This window comes from Chiloscyllium plagiosum, unplaced genomic scaffold (genome assembly GCF_037043375.1).
Source record: "Chiloscyllium plagiosum isolate Xiang-an unplaced genomic scaffold, Cpla_swu_hap1 HiC_scaffold_8, whole genome shotgun sequence".
Lineage (NCBI taxonomy): Eukaryota > Metazoa > Chordata > Chondrichthyes > Orectolobiformes > Hemiscylliidae > Chiloscyllium > Chiloscyllium plagiosum.
The window spans coordinates 69,380,992-69,394,045 of record NW_028270146.1 but is presented as its reverse complement, the minus strand read 5'-3'; the positions used below and the strand labels follow the sequence as shown (position 1 = coordinate 69,394,045).

Below are 13,054 nucleotides of genomic sequence, written 5' to 3'. Positions count from 1 at the left end.
TAGATTTTTTTTTGAGCAAGGTTATCAAACAATATGAAACAAAGGTGGGCAAAGGAAGTAAAATAGTAGAGTTTTCATGATCTAGCTCAATGGTATAAAGTAGTCAATTTCTGAAAAGGAGAAGAGGCACAGTGAGGGAAGGGGTCAGAATGTCAATTTGTTTTCTTACTGTAGGATAGAGGTGGTCAAAAGTAGATTCTTAATCAATTGCAAAGCTTTCAAAATGATTGTGGGGGCTAAGGGAATGTCTACATTGTGATAAACTGTCAGGGGTCTAAGATAACCATGGTCTGGAAGTGCAGAGATTCACTAAAACAAAAGCCATCACAAGTATAGAAGATTTTATTTTCTGTTACAAGGATAGAAACGAAGCAGAGATTACATTTTCTACAAACCATTATTCAATACTCATGAGGTGACTAAAATAAAGTAACTTGAATTCTTTATATCTGGTCCCTTATCATAATCAGTTGCCTTTTAGAAGATTGGAAATAGTGCATATTCAAGATTTGGGTTCTATTCATTACACAAGTCATACTAATGCATAACCAGTCATTTTGGAGTGAGGGGGGTTCAGCTTGTTTTACAGCAGCCATCATGAGACTGAACCCACATGCTGAAGAGGCTGAATTTACAAACTTAAACAGCCACTGCATGTAATTAAGAGTGGCACAGTTTGAGAACAAGAATTTTTTAAAAAATCAGATATTGCACAAGTTGTAAACTATTTTTTCAACAATGTGCTTTAGCTCAAACCTCAAGAGCGTGACCATTTTTCACAGCAGTATTGTTCCAAATGTCAATTCCATTCAGAAAAAACCCTTTCAAATTTTATGACAATCAAACCCAAGATCAATATATTTTTATTAATTGCACATGTACATTTTCTAGTCTCAAACATGCTTTGCACAATTGAGTTTTAGTAAATTTAGACTTAAGTGCAGCAAACCACAAATTACATTTTTTTCATGGAATGATTTAATGCAAGTCAAATATCTAATGTTCACAGTAATGACTAAGCAGGATTACATAGATTTAAAAAATCCTTGTGGTAAAACAGGAAGGGAGAAAAGTGGTCAGCCACTCCAAGTTCCAATTTCAGCTAGAGTTGGATGCAACAAATTAATTACGTGTATGTTTGCTTTCAGGGGTGAAGGAGGGAGGGAGGTATGGCGAGTGGAAAGGAGTTGGCGGTGTATGTTTCCTGCTCCGTTATAATTTACTTAGGATGGAGTACAAAAGTCAAGTATTGCTATGATATCTTATATGCTTCAAATGAACAAGTACCTTTTGACCGAGAAAATGGGAACGATTGAACTTAATTATACCGAAGGTAACAACGTTGCATAGTTGCCTTTCAGAAAATTGAATATGCAAAATTTAGGTTTTCTGGTCATTAGATAAATCACACTGGAAGTTCTGATGGAGACTGTTCAACTTGTTTTTGGTCTTCAGTTCAAGTACACAGTCAAATACATAATATAATTAAGATGGAGTGCAGTTGATGCATTCAATATCTGAATTGTAATTAGCATTGATACAGAATTGTGTTTTGCACAGAAATACACTGCCTACTGAAAGACAGTATTTATTACAACATCACTAGTTCATTATTGAAAAGGTTGATAGTTGTACAACAATATCCCACACGGCCAAGTATTAATACTGCAGCTGTCTCAAAGGCAGCTCTGAGGTATTCAAGAAAGCACAATTGAGGAATTTTTTCAATTACATTGGTAAGCAACTCCATATTCGTCTTCCACTGAAGGTCTCTAGTGTCACACATTCAAGTATCAAAATGTATCAACTTAAAACTTTTTATTTGTACAAAGAAGCTTTTTTTTAAAAAAACAAAGCAAACCACATTATCAAATTCAAAAATTACTGATGCCAGAAACATTACATGACAATCTGGTCTCAGGATTCCACATTTTATTAGGCATTAGAAAGCAATTTTTTTTTAAACAAAAAAGAAACTGCTGGAGCTGAAAAACCTCAATCTTCTCCAAGTTTCAATTACAAATTTCATAAATAAGAAATTCAACATTCCAAAATTGTTTTCAACACTGAATAAATATTTACGCTATTTCATGGCAGACCAATCATTCGCACCAGCATGAAACATGTACAGTACTGAAATGATATACAATTGTCACTTGTGTAGTGTAACATTCTTTGTTGGTTTGAAAACCTCATTTTTAGTTAAAAAACAAAAGTTGTAACTTGACTTGGTGACTGATTGTTCCTGAAACAAATTAACAACCCATATTTTCACAAAAAGGGGTACGCAGGAGAGCTTCACAATTATTTATAAAAGTATAACATTTACCCTGTGTTTGGTGGAAGACACTATCCATGAATGTTACTTCAAAAAGTACAAAAGTCATTCAGTAAAACAGTACTGTATCCAATATACACAAATTATGAAATCTCTACAAATTTACTGTAGCAAAATGCAGCTTCACACTACATTTTCCTGAGTGCTCAACAATAGAAAGAATTTTAGTCCAGTGCAGGTCGCATTTCAAAGGTCGTAAAATAAAAGTTATTGCAGTTCATGAAAGGGCAAGGCAGTCTGTGGCATGATTCTAGTTTTTTTTTTAAAAAAAAGAGAAGTGGAGCACCTTACATTTTGAAATGCTCCCATTTAAAGCAACACCACTGAACAACCTTATATTCTTGACCTTTTAGTAACTGGTGGTTGTGGTGGATGGTCCACATTTGCAGATTTCACTGGCAATCCCAGTCTTTCTACTTGATTGTGAAAGAAGGCTTGTAGTTTGATTCCGGCTTTTGCTTCACTTGTGTTTCGCGGATTGTATTCAAAACAATTTGTAAACATCAATTCTACATCATCAATAAAATCCGCTGCAAAAGAAACAAAATTACAAGCTAGACTTTTTAAAAGAACTTTTAGAACTCTCAGGTCTATGGTCAATAGAATGGGATGATATAGTTTTGTAACAGAAGATTAATATCATTGAACACAAAAGTATAACCGCACCAACACACTATGTAATAACGGAAATTCTACATTATCTAGACCAATACTGCTCTGCATGAGGTAAGGATTCTACATCAATAAAGATGATCCATTTCAGATGTGACATTAAACTCAGAAAATGGTTCAAGTTTAAGATCCCCTGGCATTTCTATCATTAGCCTGATTAAAATTCTTCCTGCAGCTAGCAGATACAGTACCTGGTCACTCATTGCACTGTTTGCAGAATGCCTTTTCTTAGTAATCCAGTGTTTGAAACTGATTTTTATTGACATCTAACTGACTAAATGTAAACAAGCCATAGCTTACTTTAAAATAAGAGGACTGAAAATGAACAAAAAAGGTAAGTGAACCTTTTAAAAAAAACTTACATGCAAAGTTATATTCACATCGGTTTAGTTTTTCTCTTATAATATTTAAGGCAACTGGCTTTTTAATAATATCATAGTAATCAGTAACCTGTAAAAGAAAGAAAACTGCCATGTTAATGGTACTTTACTCTCCTCTTGTCTGTAAACTATCTTAAGATATTCAATGGATTCAACTGCAACAAACTTTTCAGGGACTGAAAAAAAACTTGACTGACAAAGGCTAATTAAATCTAATGGCTCAATAATGACATTTCCAAGTAGCATATACAAACAAGTAATGGCCAATCTTATGCAAAAGTTCACATCTGACTTTGGCCAAAAAAATCTTTCATGTTTTATACACTTCTGGTCTAGGGTGACATCCAACTTAGAATCACTGAACATAGTGAACCATTGAAGGTACTTCTTCAGTCCTGCACAATTTTGGATTTTTTTGCACAATGTTTATGGCACAGATTGGTAGAAGGAGTTTCCAATTTGGCAATTCTGCAATAGCTAAACAAATCAGAAGGAGTGAATTTCAACTTCTCCAAATGTAACTGGAGAGAAAGCGGATTCCATAATTTTTGACTAAAGGGTAAGTCTTAGAAACCCAGTGTCTACACAGAATGCACAGATGTAGTATTATTTGGGAACTTGAGAATCTGCAACACGGCCTTGAAGGGGTTGCTCCCCAGATGGGAGTGAATAACTTGAAACACTGTACTACCTCTGACAGATGACTACCCTGTTTCACATAATCAAAACAAATCTAAATCAAACTCAAAGAATATTTATAACAATAGGAGGCTAGAAGTTAAAAATGGTTACTTGATATATTATCCAATAGGCAAGTCAGCATTATTACTTAAAGCAAGGAGCCAATAATCATGTACATACATAAATCAAACTTTTGAATTAAAGAACATTTATATTTCAAATCAGTCACCTGTACCAAATCTCAACACTAAATTGATATATTCTAATCAATGTGTTCAAAGAATGGTTTTTAAAAACAGATTCTGGAACCAAAACGTGGGCCTCCTGGTTCAGCAATAGGGACACTACCAGTGCAGCTGAACAGCCACAATTTTGATAACATAGGGAATTATAATATAATTCATGTACCTGGGCTTTGTTTACCAGTTTCAGAAATGGCCAACTGTCTTCATGTCGTACTAAGTCAACTATCAACTGTTCACAAACAGAAAGCTCATGGATACCAGAGTGACGACTTGAACTTCTCCGACTTCCCGTTACTTTTGATACTTGTGTTACAGTGTCTGTTCAACCAAAAACAAATAAATTACATGATCACAGACTAAGCACATTTGTGTCTTAAGGTTATGGTGGACTCCTTAAGATCATGACTTTGAGAAATGACAGAATCTGGATTTAGAATCAGATGTACAACAGAGAAACAGGCCCTTGGGTCCAACCCGTCCATGCTGACCAGATATCCCATCCCAATCTAGTCCCAACTGCCATCACCCACCCCATATCCCTCTAAACCCTTCCCATTCGTTTATCCATCCAAAATGCCTTTTAAATGTTGCAATTGTATCAGCCTCCACCACTACCTCTGACCACTCATTCCATACAGGTACCACCCTCTGTGTGAAAAAGTATCTTAGGTCTCTTTTATATCTTTCCACTCTCACCCTAAACCTATATTCTCTAGTTCTGGACTCCCCCACGCCAGGGAAAAGACTTTGTCCATTTATCCTATCCATGCCCCTCATGATTTTGTAAACCTCTAAGGTCACCCCTCAGCCTCTGACACTACAGGGAAAACAGCCCCAGTCTATTCAGCCTCTCCCTATAGCTCAAATCCTCCATTCCTGGCAACATCCTTATAAATCTTTTCTGAACTCTTTCAAGTTTCATAACATCTTTCTGATAGGAAGGAGACCAGAATTGCACGCAATATTCCAACAGTGGCCTAACCAATGTCCTGTACAGCCGCAACATGACCTCCCAACTCCTGTACTCAGTACTCTGACCAATAAAGGAAAGCATACCAAACGCCTTCTTCAGTATCCTGATTACTTGTGACTGGTCTTTGTTCAGCAACACTCCCTAGGACCTTACCATTAAGTCTATAAGTCCTGCTAAGTTTTGCTTTCCCAAAATGCAGCACCTCACATTTACCTAATTAAATTCTATCTGCCACTTCTCAGCCCATTGGCCCATCTGATCAAGATCCTGTCGTAACCTGAAGTAACCTTCTTCACCGTCACTACACCTCCAATTTTGGTGTCATCTGCAAACTCACTAACGAGACTAAACAATCAGTCCTTACCTTTCCAAATACATGTACACCCTGCCCATCAGGATTCCCTCCAACAACTTGCTCACCACCAATATCAGGCTCACCTGGTCTATAGTTCCCTGGCTTGTCCTTACCACCCTTCTTAAACAGTGGCACCACGTTAGCCAACCTCCAGTTTTCCAGCACCTCACCTGTGACCATCAATGATAAAATATCTCAGCACGAGGCCCAGCAATCACTTCCAGAGCTTCCCACAGAGTTCTAGGGTACACCTCATCAGGACCTGGGATTTATCCACTTTTATGCGTTTCAAGACATCCAGCATTTCCTCCTATGTAATATGAACATTTCTCAAGATACACCATCTATTTCCCTGCATTCTATATCTTCCATGTCCTTATCCACAGTAAATACTGATGCAAAATACTAGTTTAGTATCTCCCCCATTTTCGGCAGCTCCACATAAAGGCCACGTTGATCTTTTGAGGGGCCCTATTCTCTCCCTCGCTACCCTTTTGTTCTTAATGTGTTTGTAAAAGCCCTTTGGATTCTCCTTAATTCTATTTGCATTACCTCGACAAGTTAAAGACTTAATTAAGGATCTTGAATCATTGCTCGCCTGGGAAAAAAATGCCCTGTTCAAACAGTAAATAAATTGTCCACTCCTGCTGAAATAATTTAAAATAAAAGTGCACGATGTAAAAAAATACACTCACCATTGAATATTTTTCAATGGACAAAGCTCTACCTAGTGGCAGCGATTGGTCAGTTCCACAAAAATAATAATCAACTGCCACTAGATGGAGCCCTCTACTTCAGTGCAAATTGGGCAAAACCAGCACCAAAAGCAAGATGACAGGGCAGAGGGTGAGGCCATTTTAACCAGTGGCTTTATTAACAAGATCATTAAGTGGGGACTTAGTTTATTCATTCCTTGCTCTGGTTCAGTAAACATCAGGCAATATAGATTGAATTACATTAAAAATGTGCAAAATTCTAAAAACAAGTTTTAAAATGTTCCAAGAGCAAGCAGATTTTAAAAACTCTACTTTCAAACAATTTTGATTTGTCATCTATATACAGATTCTTCCTCACCCCACCAGCAATTCGAGAGTTTCATCACATTATAGCGTTCAGAAATACTGAAAGGGTGAGGTGGTGTGTGTTAGGGAATTACACTGAAAGAGGGGGATGTGCAAAGAGAACAAAATCAGAGGAATGCAGAGCACTAGGGAGAAAAGGCAGAGTCATGAAAGGTTTTAACACCAAAGAATGCACATTTCAAAACTGAGTTGCTATGTAACTGAGCCAGTACATGTGGTACAGGAACAGCAGGTGAGCAAGACTTAATGCCAGATAGGATACTACAAAAGAATTTTAGATGTGTTTCATGAGCATAATAAAATTTAAAAAAATGTAAAAATTATAAACACATGCTGAGTGTTTCAAGAGATTAACATCTCAGGGAAGGTGACAACAACCTATGCTATTGAGGGGAAGAGAACGCCATCTTTGTTCTTGAAGGGTGAGGCCTGAAGTTCAGCTTAGCATTAAATAGAACAAATGCTCGCATTCAGAGGGAATTTTTTTTTTTGCTTTGGTAACTTCGAAAGGTCCTAAACATTCTTGGCTACTAAGTGCTGTCCTAAAACAGAGGTGGGCATCCCTGGAGCAAGAGACCAGGGGTGTTTCGGGGTGCTGGGCAGGAGGAAGGCATTGATATTCATGTGTAGAAAAAAAGCTATTATTACAGTTGATAATGGATGCTATTGTTAAGAGAAGAGGTGTTTCGAGAATGGACTTGAGGAATCACTTCACAGTACAGAAAAAACCACTGCTGTAAATACTCCAGTCCCAGTTCAAAACAGACAAACTTACTGAGTTACAGGCAGATCACGTGACCAACCATGCAAATACTTCAGAGACTGAGGAAGAATAATGCACAAATGTCAATTATGGCTCTGCTGGTAGAACTATAACCTGATTGAGAGGTTTCCAGGCAAAGTAGCACTGCAGGACATTCAAAATAAAAATCCAGGATGACATGCAAACTCTGAAGCCACATCAGATTCAAAATATTAGCTTCGTTTCTCCATAGATTCTGCCAATCCTGCTATATTTCTCTAGCATTTTGGGTGTTTGCACAGATTTCAGGCATCAGCTGTAGTTTGCTTTTAGAAGTCTGACACACTGTATTGAGGAAATGCCACACAGATCCAATAACCCTCTGATACAAATGAAACTATCGCCTTGCTCTAGTTTGAGCAAAACGTTAATCCCTCAGAACTAATTTGATATTTATGGAAACCCTTGGTAGGACAAAGGATGCTGTTTCATGGAACAGTCAAGGTAGGCGCTCCAGTTCATAAAGCTGTCAAAATAGAATAACCCCTAGAGGGCTAGAGAAAGTGTAGGGTACTTGAGGATGCTATTGCTTGTTAACCTAAACCATGCCAACATTCCAGATTAGATACGCCAGCTCTACAAAACAAAAAATGAGGCAAGTATGATTAGAAGGACTCCTTCACAAAGATGAACTCTAGAAATGGTTGGGCTAAAGTTACAATATAGAAATAAGATATTCTCAAAGGTCAAATACTCTGAAAACAAAAGGTGATTGGTGATAGGGCAATAGTTTTAGAATATATGGTTAATGTTTACAGAAGACAAAAAAAAACTTAGTGGAAGGAGACGATATACTCCCATTGTTTCCCTCAAAACATGCGCCCACTGAATCTCAGGTTGCACAACATCAAATACAGTGAAAACTTGTTATCCTGTCTAAGGATATACTCGACTTGCAAGGAGTAACAAATGTTCACTGGACCAATTCCTGGGATGGGGAGATTTACAAATAAGAGACTGAATAGTAGGCTCAAAAAAAAAAGAATTTTAAGATTGGGCACAAACTCCCATTTTGACCACTTCTTCAGGCTATGGGCCTCTCCTCCTAACCTTTCTACCAATTAGTTTAAAATCTACACCCTGATTTCAGATCTCTCCAATAAAAAATTACATGTCACCTATTTACTCCATCTAAACTTCACACAGTTGAATTAAAGCATATTTCAAAGAACCCAGTCCAATCCTATCCTGTCCAAGTTAAGAGCTTCCACCCCGAAGGAAATACCAAAACCTGTGCAGACTCTCTGGAATATCAGAATTTAGGCCTGACAGCAGCAGCTGCCAAACTGTGTATCATGTTCCCCAATATTTTTACATTTGGGATGGCGAATGCCCCATCTTCCAGAACAGCAATGCAACAATGGACAGATGATCATGTGGAACATGTAGCCTGTCTATTCCTTCCCCTTAATGAAAATCAATCAGGACCTGGGGACAAAAGATGTTTTCTGATGTTACTTCAATGAGTAATGTAAAGCTTGCTATAGAGATGCCAATATGGTTCTAAGTACAAAGCTTGACCACAAAATGCAAATAAAGTTCATTACATAAAACTGCATGTCCACACATAATTCCATTAAAGTATGCTGAAGCTTTGATGAAGGTTCAAGGGGCCAAGAATAACCTGAAGTAGTAAGAATGGAATTGCTATAGCAAAAGGAAATCTTTACAGGTAGGAATAAGAGTAATCTGCTAGGTGACTGCGTGCTTCAATGATGGAAAATCTTCTAAGGTTTAATTGAATCAGGATCAAAATGAATCTAATGTTCTTTTGGTTCAAGTCAGAATTGGAAATACCAGAGATGTTGCATATGGTTGTTCTGCTTTGGTTTCATTTGCACGAATTAGCTGTAATGCAGCTGGTGAATTGTGGACATTCTTTGGATAACATGAACTTTCTACTGAATGGGTATAGCAAATTTTTATTCGTGTTCTTCTATAGCATGATTTCCTGTAGCAGTTTTCCATAGCGCGAGGTTGCAGAGGAACACAACAGCCACGTTACAGCAGAATGGCCTGTATTTGCTTCCTTATTAAAAACTGCACCAAATAGCTTTTCATTGTTAATTCATCAGAATCAGACTACACAAAATCTTAGTAACTCATTCAATGCTCAACAGCTCGTCACTCAGCACCATACCTCTACATCTGGAATACAATCTGCCTCTTGTAATTAATTTCTAATTATTCTTTCCACACTTGTGTCCTCGCTAGTATTTCGAGATCTTCCACTCCAGCTCCAAAATACCAAAACCCACTTGGCATTTGATTACTGGGATTGAACCATTAACTGTACCTCTCTCCAAAGATGTTGCCAGACCAGAGACTGTCAAGCACTTTGCTTTTATTAACCCATAGTTCTTTTAGTTCCTTTCCCAAACTCCAGTACATCAAATTTTAAGAAATCATAAATCCCTCTCGCAGCTGCTGAACCTACAATTTCATTTTGGTCATGTTCATCTTCACGAACAGCCTTTCATCCACTATTTATGCAAGAGCTTCAGATCACATGACTCTACCTATGGGAACTCTTCACGTATACTCCCCTTTCCTTAATATTTTGATCTTATGAAGTCTCAAAACTTATTTTTCCAAGTTATGGCCATTTTGATATCTTCAGCATAGTAGTAGCCTTTGTTTTGAAGGCATGGAATCTTTTTGTTAAAGGTTTATTCTAATACAGTTGCTGCTGACCATAGAAGATGGAGTGTAGGCTAGACAATATTTCAACACATTCATTATTGAAAACTTCACTAATCTTCCCAATGGATATTTACAGGAAAGTTTTTTGAAGCTTTTTATTTTGAAAACCAGCATAGATAATTTTAGATTTTAATGTTTTCAAGAATCAAATTTAGCAAGACTAAATAGTTATTTTCAAAATGACTCAACTTCTTTCAAAGCTTGTGAAAACTGCTTCCAAGTTGAGCAAAATGAAAATTGTCACACTGACTTGTCTTAATTTGTACAAGTTTATGCCCATAAAATCAATTTGATTGACTGGGACAGGTGCTCCTTACTTGGCATGGAGTTTAATACTTATCCAAAGGGGGTTCTTGCAGAGTAGTGGCAGAGTTCCTGTGTCTGGATTGAGACACCCGGGTTCAAGTCCCACCTGTTCTGGAGGTGTGTAATAACATCTCTGAACATGGTGATTAGAAAATAGTTTAAATACTTATTCAAAGCACTTCTAGAGATAAACAGTATTAGCTGTTGGAAAACTTATTGCTTCTGAGATTTTATGCTAACAAATGAACAAACATGGTGCTATTAATACCATTAGTTTCGGAGAATTAAACAAAATCTGGATTATAAAACCTCATTTGTCATCAATCTCTTAGGGAAACCGGGAATGGAGCAATGCTGGCAAGTCCATTTTGTGGCTCTCCTTGCTGGTGTTCCAAGATACCATGCACAAACTATATATTTTTAAGATGTACATTAAGGATACAGAGATTGGGAAGCAGTCAGAAAACATTACTAATCAGATACTTATCTAATTTATTTCAGTGCTATACACCGCATAACATCTCAAACTACTTACAAACATTTATTGTATTACTTTCACAACTTGAACACTTACCTGCAGATTTACGTTTTCGACCCCTCTTGCCTGTTTTAACCACCAGGGTTGGGTTCTGCTGTACACGACGTGTGTACTTCCTCTTTTTTCTTATGGGTTCATTCTGCGAGAGGTCCATATCAGATAAGCTAACATTGAGAGGAGCTGAAGTGCTGCATTCAGGAGTGCTGGTAGCAATCTTCCGACCTTTTCGTCGCTTACGGCGTGTAATCACTTCACTGAAGGATTCATTTATTTGACAGGATTTAGCACGACGATATGGTCGGGGAAGTGGTTTTATTTCAGAGTTTAATGCAGATTTTGGCTTCCTTCCCAGTTTTCTGCCACGCTTTCTACCAGGACCTGCAGTTAATTTGGCAGAACATGATTGATTGCGAGGAGTATATCTTCTTTTTCCTTTGTGTTGGTTACCCATCTTTTTTGCAGTGTTGGATTTGCCTCTTTTGCCCTTGATTTGCAGTTTAAGCCGAGGTCTTCCTCTTCGTGGCTGTCTGGTTAAGGAAACAGAACATGCACAAATGACATGTACAAGGGAATGATTCCTTTGCTGCAAAGCTGAACCAATCTGAGTGACCAAACAGAAGAGTTTAGAACTTTATATTCTGCAGAGATGAAACTCAATGACAGTTCAAAGAATGTTAATTATACAGTCCCAAGCTTTCAAAATAAAGATCTTACCATTGCAACTCAGAATCCAAACCAAAAAAAAAATTCTGACACAGTTTAAAATATACAGTCCTAATTATATGCTGTCTCCCCAAACTACTAGCACAGAAAGGTGTTTTCAGAGATCTGTTCTTTGAGATCCCCAATATGTTCAGTAATCCTGAGACATTAGAGCAACTGACACTGAAAAGTGACACACTAACTAGATAATTAGCATAATCTCAGTTGTGGGGAACTTTGTAGCATCTGTTACTGATAACAGAATGGCTGAGTGTTTGGACAAATGAGCTGCCCAGAGAGCGAAACAGCAGAGATTTATACATAAGTGTGTAAGGAACTGGACTGAAATTTTTATGTAAAACTATGGAGTTTCCCCCAGTATGTGTACTTTAAGACAACATTTGTCAAGTTCACACAAAGCAGACATCATAATGCACATAAGTTGACTAAATGCAACCAGTTAGCTTCGACAGGAAATTGGGTAGGTGGTACAGAGTACAAAATAATGGGCATGGCATGCACACCAATTTTTGCATACAACTTTTTTTCATGGCCTCAAAATTTTTTACCAGACAGGGATCCAAGATGACGGTGACCTAGCAAGTCTGAGTCTATAGTGCTCCTCCCAAGACTTGGGCAAAGTGGGCCACCTGCATCCACCACACTCACCAAATCATTTAAAATAGTTTTTACTTAATGTAATTAGTTGCTCAGTACTCAATTTAAACAATCCATTCTCCTCTAAAAATGACGAGAGGGAAGGGAGCCCGCAGTTCTCAGCGGGCAGGAACCCCTCCCCCACCCTCCCCAGCTAGATTTGGTGTGTGTTTTGCCCCCTCTATTTTTTAAAATTCCATATCATCCTGTAAAATAGGCAGTATAGCAATTTCCGATCACGCTGCTGTATATATGGAAATCAAGGCGATGAACAATGAGACATCCCCCCGGCATTGGTATATGGACCCCTTCCTGATTAAAGATAGTAAATTTGTAAAGTACTTCTCTCAAGAATTTAAAACTTTTTTAGAAATTCAGGTACAGCTAGCAACCCAATGATGTGGGAGACCATCAAAGCTTACGCGCGAGGTTTGATCATTTCATATTCAGCGACCCAGAAAAAAACAACAGGGAGGCACGGTGGCACAGTGGTTAGCACTGCTGCCTCACAGCGCCTGAGACCCGGGTTCTATTCCGGCCACAGGCGACTGATTTGCACGTTCTCCCCGTGTCTGCGTGGGTTTCCTCCGAGTACTCCGGTTTCCTCCCACAGTCCAAAG

General features: G+C 37.9%; 1 protein-coding gene across 7 annotated transcripts in view; it reads right to left on the bottom strand.

The window, feature by feature from the left end:
* Nucleotides 1-326: 326 nt before the first annotated feature.
* The window catches only part of baz1a (bromodomain adjacent to zinc finger domain, 1A), a 63,380-nt gene continuing 50,652 nt past the window's right edge, over nt 327-13,054 (bottom strand). For 6 of the 7 annotated variants that reach the window (XM_043697867.2, XM_043697865.2, XM_043697869.2 and 3 more), the window contains 4 exons: nt 11,112-11,602; nt 4,480-4,634; nt 3,373-3,460; nt 327-2,868 (listed from right to left, as the gene is read on the bottom strand). In XM_043697867.2, the coding sequence (XP_043553802.2) occupies nt 2,672-2,868; nt 3,373-3,460; nt 4,480-4,634; nt 11,112-11,602 (931 nt within the window). In that variant the 3' untranslated portion in view covers nt 327-2,671. The remainder of the gene's footprint in view (nt 2,869-3,372; nt 3,461-4,479; nt 4,635-11,111; nt 11,603-13,054) is intronic. The other variant, XM_087989947.1, reaches the window with a different exon arrangement.